The sequence below is a fragment of the Falco rusticolus genome, chromosome 5 (genome assembly GCF_015220075.1).
Source record: "Falco rusticolus isolate bFalRus1 chromosome 5, bFalRus1.pri, whole genome shotgun sequence".
NCBI classification, from domain to species: domain Eukaryota; kingdom Metazoa; phylum Chordata; class Aves; order Falconiformes; family Falconidae; genus Falco; species Falco rusticolus.
In genome coordinates this window covers 22392358-22409064 of record NC_051191.1, presented here as the reverse complement: position 1 = coordinate 22409064, position 16707 = coordinate 22392358, and the positions used below count along the sequence as shown (strand labels likewise).

The window sequence follows — 16707 nt, the reverse complement described above, 5'->3', positions numbered from 1 at the left end:
GATGTGGTGACCTAGTTGCAAACCGTAGTCCCCAAAGCCCTCTGCATTCCTAGGTGCAGTTATCTGGCGATCATCATGTAACACGGGCACATTCTTCATGCTCAAAATACCTTCAGTTTTCTTCCTTGCAGTTGTTTTATAAGAAAACTTTGAAAGAATCAGTTACTGACCATAGCGCCTGCTATCACAGATTATGGCAGATGGCTGAGGACTTGTGCTGGTGCTCATGATGGGAGGACTTGTGCTGGTACTCATGATGGGAATGGAAATTTTGCAAAAATATCCGGGGGCAGGAGAAATTGGGCCAATCTTATAAGAAAATTTCTAATGGGTTAGGGTGGTTTTGCTCCTTATCAAGTGAGAACATATTCCTGTGCTTGGCAAACTACACAAATTACTGCTGGAATGTGAAGGGTTGGGGTGAGGTTTTGGGTGACTCTGTGGTGATACTGAATCAATGAATTCAGTGTGATAGTACAAGCAGAACTGGTATTTTCCCTGTTCCCCTGCTTCAGTTCAGGAGAAGGTTCATGTAGACTCTGTTAAGAGTTTGTTTTTTCATTCTTGTTTTTAATTTTTCTGCTGACTCATTTTAATCTCCAGATTTTAAACTCATTACGGTTGTTTCCAGGGACCATTTGATAGTTTAACATCCTGTTCCTCACCCTTTCTTTTTAGATGAGGGATCCAGTGTGTGTATGGAGCGTCCTCCATGCACAAACAAAGACTTTTTCCAGATCCATACCCCATGTGATAAGGAAGGGAAAGTAAGTAGAAGGCATGATACTGTTTTTAAGCTCATTGAGCTTACTGTGTTCTTTTGATTTTCAAGTATTCTCTTTCCCAATCACTTTCCCAATTTTGCTTCCAGCTTTAAATCTCTCTGAGGCTTTGGGCTTGTCCTTTTAGTTGCCTTCCCTCCAGCATTTATCCATCCGTAAGAATCTGCCTGTTATTGGTCTCCTTAAGGAATCTGTCACTGTGAAATGCTAAGCTCCTTGCACTTGTGATTAGTCTGACTTGGTCTCTGGTGCTACTTCCATGCTCCTAAAACAACAGGACTGGAGCACAAGGTGAAGTACCATCCCAGAATAAACTCTACTGTTTAGTTGTTAGCCATCTTTCCTGGCATACTTTTGGCTTGTGACAACTCATCCTGTCCCAGCAGCACCCAGGCATGATTCAGGTGCTGCTGTGGCACAGGAGCAGAGGACATGACCATACCTATTTCAGGTGGAAGACTGTTTGCCTGCATAGATATGATGTGTGTCGTGTCCCTTAGTTTTAACATCAAAGAAGAGCCTACGGTCTGTTGAAATAATGGTATATACATAGCCTGGGAGTATTAATGTGCAGCAGCAGAGCTTAGCTGCTAATAATGCGCTTGCCTCATGGGATGCCTCAAAACACCTGAACTCTCAGTAGATTGTTTCACCTGAAGATCTTATATCCACTGGGGGTCTCTGGTAGAAAGACCTGCTGGTGGAGTAGCCTGGGTTTGGAGCTCTCCCACCCTTTATCCCAAGCAGTCAAGTGGGGTTTTGGTGGGCTTTGGAGAAGAAACTCCTAATTACTGGGATATGGAGCCCGCAGAGGTGCAAACATGTGGTCAGGCCTGTTTTGTCTCTTTTCTTCCCTTTCTCATCTCTCAGATCCAGACGGGATGGCAAGCAGTCAAAATCCATAGCATCTGTAAAGCTGCTGGCTTAATATTTGCTGGCAGGTTGGACTATTTTGGAGTTTCCTGGTCAGCCAGCTCCAAAATATAGCTGAGAGTTTATATGCTTTAATAATGAGGCACCAGTGAGTTTAGCCCCAGAGCTGGCCGCCTCTACAACCTGGTCTTGAGTCACAGATCCTTGCTCCATTAACTGCCTATAACGACTCCGGGAATTAGCAGCAGTATTCACTGCTACAACTCCAGGTACTGCTTTAATTGCAGCCTCCTGCAGGTTACCCTGGCACTGCTCCCTGCAATTCAAGGCTCCCTGCCATGGAATAGGCTCCTCTTCCTGCGCCTCAATGGCCTTTCCCTTCACCTCATCAGAATACAAAGTAGATCTTTCTGCAGACACCCTTCATCTTCCAGTTGCAACAACAACATGTGTCATGGATGCACAGATACCAGCTGTGTTTCCAGGACCGCTTTCAATGTTTAGTGCCCTGCATCTCTGGAAACTGGTCCAGGTTTGCCATACTCCCCAGCCATCTCTCCATGTGATGCAGCTCAGTGAGAGGCCCTGACTCTGCAGCCCATCTTCAGGTGAACAGTGTCTGCAAAGCACCAGCCTAAAGGTCTGTTGATCCATGGCTTACTAAAATTAGCCAGGTTTTTCGCTGGATGTTAGATTGTTGCATCCCTCCTGCTGTCCCCATTCCATGTGTAGAAGGGGCCTCAGGAGATTTAAGTATTTGACTCCTATTGACTTTTCACCCATCTATTGCTTTAAAAATCCCAGGCTGATTGCTTCAGCCTCAGAAACCTTCACCTGGGTGGCTGTGGGCACTCTGTGACCCTTTTCTCACTGTGCAGATGCAGTGGGGTTGCTTTAGTGTGTACAGTGGGCATCACAGGTACTTTGCGAGCTTCCAAGCCTTTTTATTTCAAATGTGGTGCATGCTGATGCTGCTGAAGCATCGCTGGAGCAATACTGCAGAAAATCCTCTAAGTGCTGAGGAACAGCAAGGGCAGGCTGATCCATAAGGGGCAGATGCCACCCTGACAGCAGGAGCAGTCCCACAGTACCTGAGCAAAGCAAGCAAAGCAGACCCAGCATCAGCGGCCAGATGCAGCCAAGGTTGCTAGACAAGTCCATGGTGATGAGTCGTGACCAATGTCAAGCTGGAACATCAAGTCCATGGGTCAGTCAGGACATGGGTCAACCAGCATACATGACCCATGGCTGCAGCCCAGCACAGGCAGGGACAAATGGTGAGAGTCTGAGCTTAACAGCAGCTCCCAGGAGCTGGGACCTGAGCCTGCACTGAGGCTTTTTCCAGCCTTTTTTCAAACAGTTTCAAAGCTGATCAATACTTGAAGAGCTCTGTGCTATCAGAGGGCTAACCTTGAGCAAGAGAAGCCCAACACCCAGGATGGCAGGGGCGTGTGCTCAGGGCCCTGGATCAAATTCCTAAGGTGAAATCTCCCCTGCCAAGCTCTGTGCCTGCGCCTCTGGCCTCAAGGATCCCTGACTGCACTGCTGGGACCAAAGGGTGGAAGTATCCAGAGCAGGAGCTGTGGCCAGGTTAAAGTCTTGCCAGTTGGGTTTCCCAAGTCCACAACTCAGCTAATTTTCATCTTGAGCTATTAAACCCTTTCAGTGACAGACCTAAAGTGAGATGATATCTGAAAACCCAACTTCACAGGTGATGCATCTTACTTAAATCTTTTCCTGAAGACAGGAAACTTGTCTCCTTGAAGAGAGGTGATGATGGAGAGGTGATACCATTGTATGTGGTAGCGCCAAGGACTGACTCATGTCAGTGTTCATGAACTGCTCCTTATGTGATGTGGAGGGACTGGTGAGGGCTTGGGAGAGCTCCTGTGTGGTTTTGACATTTGCTCAGTAGATGAAAATGGCTGGAGAGAAATTGAGGATTCTTCAAAGAACAGGCTGGTATGGAGAAAAAATGCAAAACTTGCGGTGTTCCTGTGCTGACAGATGCCTTCCCAATAAAAGTGTTTTATCATGCAGAAGCTACATTTTGGGTTACTATGGTTAAAATGCAAAGATTGCTTATGCAGTTGTTAGAATTATTCATCTGACATTCCCTAGAAACATATTCATGGGGAAATTCACTAGGTAAATAGGAATGAACAGTAGTAATTGTTTTAAGCTTCACATTTTTGCTTTGCTCTGAAGGTCTGGTATCTCGGAATTGCCTGTGAACCCAATCACTTCTGTTTCCCTTCTCCACCCTTCCCTTTATTGTCCTGGATGTGCAAGGTCGGGTTTTTTTGCCTAAAACATCAGGAATACCATAATTTCATTTACAAGGGGGACCTTGATTGGTGCATCTGGTCCTAAAGCTTCGTAACATGCCTTGTGAGCTCAGTGTCTTCTCCTTCCAGACTCAGATCATGTACAAATGGATCGAACCCAAGATCTGCAGAGAGGATCTCCCTGACGCGTTGACCCTACCTCCTTCTGGAGAGAGGAAGGATTGTCCACCCTGCAATCCTGGCTTTTACAACAACGCCTCGTCTTCCTGTACTCCTTGCCCACCAGGCACATTTTCAGATGGGACACAGGGTAGGAGTCCACAAAAAAATTGATCATGTCCACAAAAGTTGTCACCTGCTTGCATTTGACTTAGTTTAATGACACATCATCTTAAGCCAAAGTTCATTTTGCATAAAATACCTACTAAATAACATCAGAGAGAGGGAGTTGGAGATCTGTTTTCTCTCTGAAGTCCTTTCTTATCAGGGATTGCTGCTCTAAGTTGACCTGCTGTGTTCTGAATGCACTTCTTGGCTGATATAAATATCCTGAGGGTAATTTTAAGGGATTCTGAGAAGGGAATCAGAACTTTTACAGTCAGTAATTCCTCCTCACCCCTTCTCCTGTCCGTGCCAAGTTCTTCCTTTTGAATATCTCATTTTACACACTGTCAGATGAGTACCCTACCTACACTGTCTAGACTAAACTCTGGGTTGTTGATTCTGGGATGTATTGGCCCAACGGTCACCTACAGCATTTTGTGGGAACTCGTGTTTACCAGCATGATCAAACCTTCAGCTGAAGCCATTAGAAAGGAAGCGTGGCTTCGAGGATTGGTGGCAGATTAATTACCACAAGGTTATGAGGTTATGATCTGTAATTTAGAAAATGCTGGTCTCATTTCCACTGTTCTGGTCCTGATAAGTCTTTGACTGTTTAATTATAAAGAAATAAATTATTTTCTTTGCTTATTACTTGCACCAGAGAGTAAAAAAGTAATATCTTAAGTTTTTTAAAACGCTGTTTGAGATGTGCTTTGGCCATGTGATATCCTTCCCCTGCCCTCTCACCCTGCAGAGTGCAAAGCCTGCCCTGCTGGGACTGAGCCAGCTCTTGGGTTTGAGTACAAGTGGTGGAACATCCTGCCAGGCAACATGAAGACATCTTGCTTTAATGTCGGGAACTCAAAGTGTGATGGGATGAACGGTGAGCCAAATCCGCTGTGTTGTTATGTGCCTGTCTTTCTCCTGTGCTGATCACTGTTGTTATGGAGCACCCTTTGAAATGAGTATGCTCTTTGCTGCGTGAGTCACTGCACAGTTTCTCCCCTTTTCTTTAATTGCACCAGGCTTGAAATTTCCTGTAGGAAGCAATGTCACAATATCATAAAGAAGAAATAAAAAATTTCTCCTGCATACCAGAAGAAGGCAGGAGCCACAGCCTATCTGCAGTCCCCTCAGCCAAAGCCCTATCCCACTCTAGCCTTCGGTGCATCTGAATATCCCCACTGAAAAAAAACATTTGACTTCCCTTGAGTTTATCTCCTTTCATGTTTTGTTATAAGTATGACCATCGAGGTCACGTATAATTCTCTTGGAAAACTTAATTAAAGTTTGTGATTTTGTTCATTTAGCACTCAGAGCTTTCTTTCTGCACATGTACTAAAATTGCAGCAGAGAGCAGTCACAGCTCAGCGGTGGAAATGATCCTCTTCGGCACTTCTCCCACCTCCAGCCTGCTCTGAACCATTTTCCTCAATCTGATCCACCCTGTCAGGCTGATGTAACTCAGGCTTTGAATTATGTGTGGTGTTGTAGAGAGGCATGGAAGTATATGCTTAACGTTTAACACATAGATTCATTGATTCACCTGTTTTAAGGCTGGAAAAGATCAGATGGATCATCCCCTTTGAGCTGCACAGCACAGGTCAGGGAATTTCAATCACTTTGCTGATTTCAAGGTGACATTTGCCTATAAAATCAGCCGTTTCATACAATTACTAAAATTTTTCATTCAAAAGGGTTATTATACTGCTCTGTAGTTTATACCAGACATCTTTAAAATGGACTGTAGTACTGAATTGCTTAAAAAAGTATGGTAACAGATTTTTTTTTTTGCCTTATGACCCAGAAACCACCCATTTCTTGAATATTTTTTTTTCTTTCTTTCTCCTGTGAAGGTTGGGAGGTGGCTGGTGATCACATCCAGAGTGGGGCTGGAGGCTCTGACAATGACTATCTTATCTTGAACCTGCACATCCCAGGATTTAAGTAAGGAAAAGGATTCCCCCCCCCCCATCTATTTCTCATTTATCTCTCTCTCTTACACCTATTTCACATTACCCTGGAATGAACCAAATTTTCCTTTCTGAAGCGCAATGATGTCTTGAACGAGAGAGAAGAGGAAATGTGGATTTTATCCCTGTGTCCCCAGTCAGCCCATAGCAGCAGATGATTCTGTAAGACCTTTTTTTTTAGCAGTGTTTGCTTCAGTATGAGGTGCCAGCCGGCTGGCTGTCTAGAAACTGAGAAAAGACATTCCCATCCCTCTAGTACCCAGCTAAACCTGCCATGGGGTGGATCCTGGTGCCTGCCCTTAAGAAGTTTTACAGAAACCCAAGTCGCTGTGTGCTGTGGCTCTGGGGAGCTGCACGGTGTGTCCTTCCCCTAGAGCCAGTGGAGAGATGCAGGCAGGAGAACAGGCCATCCCGCCCCTCCTGGACCCTCAGGATGAAATAGCTGCTTGAGGTGCTTGGGTCTCTTTGTTGGAGTCTCTTACAGTCCTAGCTCAGACTGGGTGCCAAACATCAAGGCAGGTAAGGTATGGCAAAGTGAACCTCACCCTGCTTTTGCTGTATCTCAGCTGAGTGGGGCTGTGACTTCTTACATCGAACAAGCAAACGCTGATTCTTATTTTACGATATGGGCAATCAGCAACTAAAGGTAAAGAGAAGCGAGAAATGTACCCATGGAAAAGCTTGGTGTGTCCCGGTTTACTGTTTACTACTTCACAGGGGCGCACCCTGAATACTTCTGGTTTGCATGAAACTCCTGAAAGCGTGTCCCACAGCGGAGGGTAGATACAATTAAATCAGTGTAAATCACTTAAAGCATGTAATGCATTTAAGTGAGAAGATTCCCTGCCACTGTGGTCAAATATGGGTGCCGTTTATGAGGAGGGAACTGTACCATAAAGAAACCAGACATCTGAAAGATAACCCTGTTGCACCTGGTGCCCAGCACAGAGCCGCTGTGCAAACCTGGCCTCCACAGTTCTGCAAGGGCAGGTTTTATGTGACAGGACTTTGATGGTTTCCTCGCTGTACAAAAAGCAATTTGAAGGATTGACTGCTGCCTGTCTGGAGAGCACCTTGTAAATGTTTTGTTCCTTCTCTGTTAAACAGACCTCCGACATCGGTGACAGGAGCAACTGGGTCAGAACTAGGACGGATTACTTTTATTTTTGAGACCATCTGTTCAGCAGATTGTGTGCTGTACTTTATGGCGGTAAGTGAGACCTCTCTCTCCATGACTGAGGACTAAGCCTGGTCTTCCACATGTCACCTTAATACCTCTACACAGGCGTGATTAGTTGCACTTGGTTTACTCTGGCTAAGATTAAGTATGACATTAGTTTTTAATATCTGCAGTGCACTTGCAGGAAGGGTTTAATGAATGACCCAGCAAAATTCCTCCACCGTGTGAGTTGTGAACCATTCCTCATTATCTGTTTATTGTAAAAGAAATCATTGGACACCAAAGAGCCAAATTTTCCTCTGTTAAACCAACTGATAAAATTCTCAGTGTCTCTCATGCAGTTGAGTTAGCCCTGTCAGTGCCCTGGGGGACCAGTAGGGGAGCAGACAGACGTTTCTCTGCAAAAGCAAAGTGCTCTGTTTTTAACTTTACTTGTCTGCTTACTGAAAGTCCATCAGCTGAGGAAGGTAACTGGATCTGCAGTGGCTCCATTGCCCCATCCATTGCAAAGGGAAGCTGGTCTCTTTTTTTTTTATTTAGTGGTACTTTAAAGGAATCTGCTCTTAATTTAAAGATAATTAAGTGGAAATTTAAAGAATCTACCTTTAGTGGTAATTTAAAGGAATCTGGTTTAAAGGCAAAGCATCTTTTCACTGGAACATTTACAGCTGATGGAGAATAAGAGACATAAACGTAGATAGAACGGGTTTTTCTTGTGTAAAGTTTGATGCTATCTTATAAGCCTCAGTTCTGTTTCACTAGAGATACCAATGAAGTGGGTATCTGAAGATGGCAGAAACTACAATTTTTCTTTAAATTTTGACCTTCCCCTTTCTGTGCTCTGGTACCCATATGTTTTATAACATATATTTCAAATCTGAAAGAACCACTGTGCTGAATCTGTTTTCATAATGTTTATAACTTACTAAAGGACTTTGAACTTAACTGTTGTTTAAACTAGAGCATCTTTTGGAATAGACAGCATTCTCAATTAAAAATATTGCCCATGGCGGAAAACAGAATAAATGTGTTTGCTTTGCTCTCGTTTATTAAATGTTATATGCAATTGGAATGTCCCTAATATATATTAATCACTGTATTATAAAACACTGGTGTTTAGCATAGTATGATCACACTTACTGGTTTGTTGTTGTTTTTTATTTAAATTTTATGTCCATTTTATAGGATGTTAATCGAAAAAATACCAATGTGGTGGAATCATGGGAAAGAAGTAAAGAGAAACAATCCTACACTCACATCATCTCCAAAAATGCTTCCTTCACATTCACCTGGGCCTTTCAGAGAATAAACGAGGGCCAAGATGTAAGTACTTCTTTATGTACAGGGCTTTACAGCACAGCTTTCCTTGGATACTCACTGCCAGAGCTCTTCTCTCGCCCTTCATTGAAGCTTGCTGGCTTTTTGTAAGGGGTGAGTGGCTGTCACTTATAGCAGTCCTTAGGCGGCAGCTGTGGATAAATCATCCACACTGAAAGATAGACAGCAACAGCTAGTTGCTGTAGATAGTCAACCCCTGAATCAGCGCACTGGTGCAGAGAGCTGTGGTTAGTATCCAGATGCAATGGCATGATGATGCCAGGGTGGTGTCCTTGGCTCTCGTTCCAGAGCAGACAGTTCATCAATGACATGGCAAAGATCTACTCTATCACAGTGACCAATGCAGTGGATGGAGTTGCCTCTTCTTGCCGGGCCTGTGCGCTGGGCTCTGAGCAGTCTGGCTCATCCTGCGTGCCCTGCCCGGCAGGACACTACATCGAGAAGGAGACCAGCCAGTGCAAGGAGTGTCCAGCCAACACCTTCCTGTCCATCCACCAGGTCTACGGCAGTGAGGCCTGCATCCCATGTGGGCCTGGCAGCAAAAGCACCAAGGTACAGAAAGCAAGTGCCTCTGAGCAATGGGAAGACAAGGGTTTATTGGGATATAAGTACCCAAAGGGCCAGTTATACTGCTTTCCTACAGGTGTGTGCCTTGTGAGCAGTGGAGTATAATTATAACCAATGATCCCACTTTTCCAAATATGTCCCTTGTCTAATTTCTGTTTGTAAATATGCAGTAAGAAGATAAAATTGACCCCACCAGCTTGAGAAAAGGTTCATTTCTAGAAGCTGTACTGGGGACGGTGTAAGCGCAAGGCGAGCATATATGTTATTTCTACCTAAAACTGTCCCAGACTCCTGCTGTTTTAAACTCAGGGGCTTCCTCTGCTGGTTGGTGTTTCTGTGCCTTTAGAAACCTGTAACAAGTTCCTTTCATATGAAATTGCCCTTAAGCCTAGATAAACTTTTATCATGCACAGCATCCTTTGGCAAGGAGCTGCATGGGGACTTGAAGAACTGCTCAAATTTGTTCATATTCTGCCAGTCTCCAGCTGGGTTCACACCCTGTGGCTGTTTCTTGAGCTGTTTCTCATGTTTTCTTTGTAAGATGCAAGTGCAACTGAGGCCATGTTCTGGTCCGTCTACAGGGCTTTAAACTGGAACATTGGGATCCTAAAAAGCACGCACAACAAAAAAAAAACACCCAAGAAACTGTTTTCTTGGCTAATGCAGCAGAGACCAGAAAGGCCAGGCATAGGAAACTTAAAGTCTTGATATGTGATTGCAAGGGACTGAAACAGAAGTGGGAATTCTCCCAAGGGAAAGGTGAATTATGGGACTAGGAGAAAGTTCCCCTCCATCCTTAACAGGAAAGCAGCCTGGTCTGCACCAGCTTGCTTTAACTCCCGGGTGAATGGTTTGCTGCTGGTGCATAACTGCTCTTTATTGGATGCCTCTTCTGTGAAGGACCACTCTGCCTGCTTCAGTGACTGCCTGGTTTCATACCTGAAGGATAACCAGAGCCTGAATTACGATTTTACCAACCTCAGCCAGGTGGGCTCATTGATGAGCGGACCCAGCTTCACCTCCCGAGGGACCAAGTTCTTCCACTTCTTCAACATCAGCCTGTGTGGCAATGAGGTAAGCTCAGCTGGTGCTGAGTGTCAGGGGGTGCTAATGGATTTGCTGCCCATGTTGATGCTCTGTGAGATCACACTGAGACAGAACAGGGACTCTCCTACAGCTGAGCTGTCACCGGCACCAGGCACATACTTCCCTCTGGATCTTGCTTGGCAGTGCAAAAGGACTTTTGAGCAGCCACGTGATTTTCCAGAGCAGAGATGACAGTGTTTTAGGCATAAGTCATGCTCAGAAGAAAAGCCCTGTCAAATCCCTACCTTTTCTTAGTTCTTGTGCCTTCAAGTCACTTGGGTCACAACCCTGACCCTTTTGCGCTCCCACCAAGGAACTCAAGAGTCTGAGTCTTTCAGTTGCCAATTTCTTTCCATGTTTCCCTCGTGACTTGGCTGGAGGTGTTGCTGTCAGCAGAGCCCCTAGTGACCCTGCTCTCTGCCAGTGGCCGAAGTGCCTGTTGCTGACTTTGATGGCAGCCTTTTAAAGTGGTGGAAAAATTTGCTCAGTCCATGCAAACAATCTCTGCTCCAGAGTTAAGATTTTTCTACCTGGGGCTTGCACTGTACCCAAGCACATACATAAATTGAAGTTTTGGAGCAGTACCAGTGAAGTGTATTGTCCCAAAGCCGATGCATGTATTTACGTTAATGTTCAGCCCTGTAAAGTTCTGAAGTCTCTTTCCCACTTACCAAAGGATTTGCATGAGTTGAGGCAAATGAGTAGTCACATTTCTTTACAGTGTTTTGCATACTTTTAGGTTTAAATATGTGCATAAGTACTACCTAGATTAGAGCTGCTGACAACTAGATACACAAAGGTACAGATATGCTGATTGGGTCATGAGTGCTTGACATTTTGTCAGAACAACTGAGTCTGGTGATTTCTTTCATTGTTGTTGTTCTGAGATTCTAGCGCTGTTCTTGACACATGACATTAATGTAGCCTTGAAGGCTATGTATCTGTTTAGGGATTTCATGTATTTGTGCTTTGAGAATATTTTATCTGGATTAAACCCCAAATAAAGAGATATTCTACAGTATATTATTTAAAAGCAAGGGAAATATTATTTTCCTTTACAAGCCATTCTATTATGCTCTGCAAGTAAACATTGTGCTGTCAAGATAAACAGACGCGTGCTTGTAGTACAGGTTCCTGATAAGACACATACCAGAGGTGACATAGTGTTTCTCAGTCTGTACAGGGCTTTAATCGGAGCTTCACAATTGTGCAGTTTGTTGTTGCAATTTGTCCCTCTCATGATAGGATCATCAAGTTCTTTCTAAGGTGCATTAATGAAACTCATCCAGTTTGGAGTCAGGAAGGCTTCAGTCTCTCCCTTCCCAAACTTTTTCATGTCTTATCAACAACCAACAGCTTCCCCGTTTTTTCCCGATTGTCCACAGGGGAAGAAGATGGCTATTTGCACTGACAATATCACAGATATTACTCTGAAGGACATGGTTGCAGAATCAGAAGATTTTTCCAATTTTGTGGGAGCTTTTGTCTGTCAGTCCACCATCATCCCGTCGGACAGCAAGGGTTTCCGAACAGCCCTGGCTCTGCAGTCCAACAGCCTTGCTGACAGGTTCTTAGGTACATGGTTTATCTTCTGCTTATTGTTATCATTGGATATACTCTCATGTATTTAGGGCTGCAGAGTAAACCCTTCTCAGCTCAGCAGCGCTGCATTGCCTTGGGGAAAGAGTGAGGGGGCAGTCCAAGATTTGGTCCCCGCTTTGTTCCTGAGCTGTGGAGCAGATCTGGACAGATGCTGTGGCTTTTTGCTGCCGTTTCAGCTCAGCTGATGGAGGGAGGAGAAGAGTAAGGGCTGCCCCCATTCTTTGTTTTCCATGCCTGTATTACTCACTCTTCCCCGTGTTTGGTCTGGTGGGTCCCAGGGTGTATAGAATTTCAGCACAGAAATCTGGAGAATGTAATTAAAAAGCACTGGTTTCTTTCATGTTTCCTAGTCACCTCATGCAGGGCAAGGCCAGTCGCTGTGTAGTCGTGTTAGTCCAAGTGTTTCTGCCCATGTCAAGTCCCCACTTGGGCAATTTCAGAAGAAGAAACTGGTGCTGGGACATAATTAGGTAAGGAAGGAGGAGGCTTAGGGCAGCATGGGGCTGCGCACATCATTAAGCCTTGCATTGCTGCGGCTCACAGGTTCCCGGAGTCTGAGGCCAGATTAGACAATAACATCATTTAGTCTGCTCACCTATCCGTTACAGGCACTGTTTGTACTTTCTCCCTGGCTCTGAGCCCAGAATCTCATGTTTGACAGAAGCACATCTTTGGAAGAGCATTCAACCTGGGCTTTTAAGGCTGCCAGAAAGAAAAGCTTTGCCACAGTCATTGGTATTTTTTTCCACTGGTCAGACACTGTCCCTGTACTTTGTTTTAAAGCAGACTTGTTTCCTGTTTGAATTTGCCTGGCTTCAGTTTTCACTTCTTGCTGCTTGTTATTCTTGCTCCATTTCACACACACATTTTTCCTCCTTGGAGAAATATTTTGTGTACTGGAATTATCACACCCTCCAAAATCTGCTTTTCTGATAAACTAAGTAGAACATGTTCTTCTAAGTCTCTTGCTGTCATGTATTCCTCTCAAGCATCTGAATAATTTTTTAGGCTTTTTATGCAGCCTCTAAATTGTTATTATATTGTCTTAAACTGTATGCATCAGAATGGAGTAGTATTCCAGTATTTAATTCACTATAATGGCAATAAAAATCACTTCCATATTTGTATTTACATGCAAGGATGGAATCCTCAAGGCCTTTCTCCAGTCTCCTGGGATTTCATGATGGCTTCTTGGATCTGATGTCCACTCTAGAGCTTTTTTCAGAGTTACAGTTTCCAAAGGAAAGTCTCTTTTCCTTAGGACCAGCCTTCATCCCTTGCTGCACTTGTTTGCACTATGTGTGTTTCGTTTGGTTGGGACCAGCTTACCAAATGAACCAAGTTGCTCTGTATTTTATTCCTGCTCCTTTTAATCTTTGTCTCATCTACATACTTCACAAACAGCAATTATATTGTTATTTGCAGATCCGTGATGATAATTTTGCATTTTGGGACTCCAGTATCAATGCCTACAGAAGCCTGGAGACATGCCACATTTGATGACAATTTCCCTTGGCCAGATAATTTTATAATTAGTTAATTAAATACTTTTTAATCCAGAGTGTGCACTTATTTGATAGTACACTGCTAACTGTTTAATTAGAATCTCATGTGGTAATTAGTGAAATGCTTGATAAATTTATGTAATTTTCTTTAGCAACCAACTTCATCAGCATTCAAGGAATGAAATCAGATTTATTCAACAAGAGCTGTTCTCCATACATTCATCGCTCTCTACAACTACCTGACAGGAGGCTGTAGGCAAGGGAGGTCAGTCTCTTCTCCCAAGTAACAAGTGACAGGTCAAAAGAACATGGCCTTGAGTTGTGTCAGGGGAGGTTTAGATTTGGTATCAGGAAAAATGTCTTCGCTGAAGGGGTGCTCAGGCATTGGAACAGGCTGCCCAGGGAAGCTGTTGAGTCACCATCCCTGGAGGTATTGAAAAGACATGTAGATGTGGCGCTTAGGGATGCACTTGACAGTGCTGGGTTAATGGTTGGACACGATGATCTTGAAGGACTTTTCCAGCCTAAACGCTTCCATGATTTTATGTTGACTGTCACTCATTATGTATCCATCCATTAACTGAGACCCATCTTCCACTTACCATTCCTGTTACTTTGCCTCGTCACATTAGCCACACTGTAATTTGGTTCACCATATCCCCTCTCCACCAGTCTTTTGACATTTTGCTATCACTAAAAAGCTCTATTCAAGGTCACTCTGAAGTATGGGTTTTCTAGTTTATAAGTGTTCATGCCAAATAAATGCCAGTATCGTCTCCTGCCACTGAAGGAATGAGGTGTTCAGTCATTGTCTTGGAAAAACAAGGAGATAGTCCTGATTGATATCTTTTCTCTGTATTAGGAAACATACTCTTCTACTGCCTTTTCTTTATCACAATTGTTAAATTTTAGAAAGGTTGAAGTTTGCCCTTCCTATCCATAAGATGTACTTTTATTTCTAGTATTTCTAAAAAAGCTCCAAACATTTCCTAGTGCTGCCAAACACAGACTTTCCCCTGAAGTCTTTAGCATCCATTATCATTTTTCTGTAACTCATGACTTCTGATTTTATTTGAGTCTTTATTCCCCCTCCATTAAGCTTGTGCCAATGTTTGTTTCTGAATTGCTCTATTACTGCTGTTCTGATCCAAGGTGGACTCTTAGTCAAAGCTATTGTCATTCTTGAGAGAGTCATTGTGGCTTTTAGCCATATAATTAATATCCTCTGAAGAATGACTTATGTTTTTCACACTTGGTTTTGCTTCTAGTGTTCTTATTTTTGAGAAACTGCACTTTGCGATACCTTCTCTACAGTACTGCATATTGGATGGGAATATTCTCTCTTTGCTTCTGTTGAGTATAATAAGGTCCCTAGAAGCTATTATCTTCCAGTTTAGTGAGTAACTAATATCTGTCCATTGTGTTGCAACCCAAATTTAAGTTACTCTGTATTCGACGCAATTGCTTTGATGAAAGGAAATGATGGTCCTTGCTGACATCAGCGTATGGTCTCAGAACAGAAGCCCCTCTGCAATGATGTGACATCTTTCTGCAGATGTCCTGATGGTTGCTGCGACACCGCTCATTTTGTTCTGCCTGTTGATGTGATGCTCTGTAGCTGTGCCTCACCTGCAAGCCCTCCTGAGCTATCTTATGAGCACATTGATCCATGTGCTTTCATAATCCCAGGCTCTGACTTGTCCTACTTCAGGTAGTTGTGTCTAATGCAAACTGTCACCTTCGTTATCTATTACATTTACCTAAAAGGGTTATAACCAGACATGGATTTTCCAGCTGTGTGAATCGTCCTCCCAAATGTAATGCCAGTCGAGTCAGTCAAGTCAAAGTCTTAAGAATTCAGCTAGGCTGTCTGCAACTGCTGCACGAACAAGTGGAAACTTTTCTTCAGTCTTTCCTTCTCCCCACCAGTTGCTGGCTGCTACCAGTTTTTCTTGTTGTTCTACCAATTTTTCACCTCACTAGAAGGATGCAGCCTGACCCATTTGTACAGTTCACTTTTCTGAAATGTTGCAGTGCAGCACCAATATTTTCTGTCTTCTTTGGTTCATGGGGTTGGAAGGATCTCTGAAAACTCTGGTCACTTGAATTTTCCTCTTTTTCAGCTCTTCTCCAAAATCCATGTAGACCCATGTAACCTGTGCTGTTTTACACACCAGACTGTCGTTTGTTCCAAAGTGTGCCATCAGGGATTGCCTACAACTCCATAACCCTTCTGAATCTTTTGCATCTTTCCGTTTTTCTCCCACAGTACTGCATATTTCTCAGGGTGTTACATGGTTATGATGTGTTAGGTTTATATATTCAAGGCACATGCTTTGAAGAGTTGGTTGGATCAGATATCTTCAGCAATCCTTTCCCAACCTAAATTATTTTATGATTCTGTAATACCCTGTGATTGGTTTAAATTTGTACAAAAGAGTAAAACTTATTTACACTGGTGTCATTTTTTTTGTTATGTCTATATGATGAAATCAGAATGTGTGAGGACTGTGTAAGGAATGTAAAAATCTGCAGTTTAGTTAGAAGAAAGTGTAATATATGGTAACGTCACTAAATGCTATTAAGTGAGACACATACCTTTCAGACTGAGAAAATGCTGTATGTGAACCCCTCAGAAATCCATTATTAGCTTGGTGGTTTTGTTGTTGTTTTTTTTTTTTTTTTTCCCCTTCTCATATTTTAGGAGCTACTGTTGAAACAACACTGGAAAATATCAGCATCAAGACAGATATGTTTCCTCCCTCTCCAAGCAAAATACCTGATGTACATTTCTTTTACAAGTAGGTAAAAAATACTGTTTATAGGTACGTCAAATGTCTTCATTTGTTTAAAAGAAAGTAAAACTGTGAGGGGAAATCTTTAATCCACCTTTAATCTTTATCACTTTAATCCGTATCTGGCTGATATTGATTAGCATGTTGAAGAATATCTTATGAAATCAGCAAACATTACTTATTCAAATCTAAATTATACTTGATCTGTAGAGAGTGATACCAGAGCTTTGCTTCATCCAGGTGCCACTGCCAGCGTCACTTTCCATCCTTTCCATAATTTCTCATATATGGCTTTGATATGTCCACTTCCTGAGGCATATTTTCTTTCACATGCGTTTGTCTTTGCTTTGATGCTACAAAAATGAACTAATCAAGGTTAAAAATAATTGTTCCA

The 16707-nt window shown here is 43.2% G+C and overlaps 1 protein-coding gene across 2 annotated transcripts in view; it reads left to right on the top strand.

Moving 5' to 3' along the window:
• The window catches only part of ELAPOR2 (endosome-lysosome associated apoptosis and autophagy regulator family member 2), a 103771-nt gene that overhangs the window by 76086 nt on the left and 10978 nt on the right, over positions 1-16707 (top strand). For both annotated transcript variants that reach the window (XM_037390122.1, XM_037390123.1), the window contains 10 exons: positions 679-767; positions 4073-4253; positions 5022-5150; positions 6124-6214; positions 7348-7450; positions 8606-8743; positions 9047-9310; positions 10226-10399; positions 11797-11986; positions 16223-16319. In XM_037390122.1, coding sequence (XP_037246019.1) covers positions 679-767; positions 4073-4253; positions 5022-5150; positions 6124-6214; positions 7348-7450; positions 8606-8743; positions 9047-9310; positions 10226-10399; positions 11797-11986; positions 16223-16319 — 1456 coding nt within the window. The remainder of the gene's footprint in view (positions 1-678; positions 768-4072; positions 4254-5021; positions 5151-6123; positions 6215-7347; positions 7451-8605; positions 8744-9046; positions 9311-10225; positions 10400-11796; positions 11987-16222; positions 16320-16707) is intronic.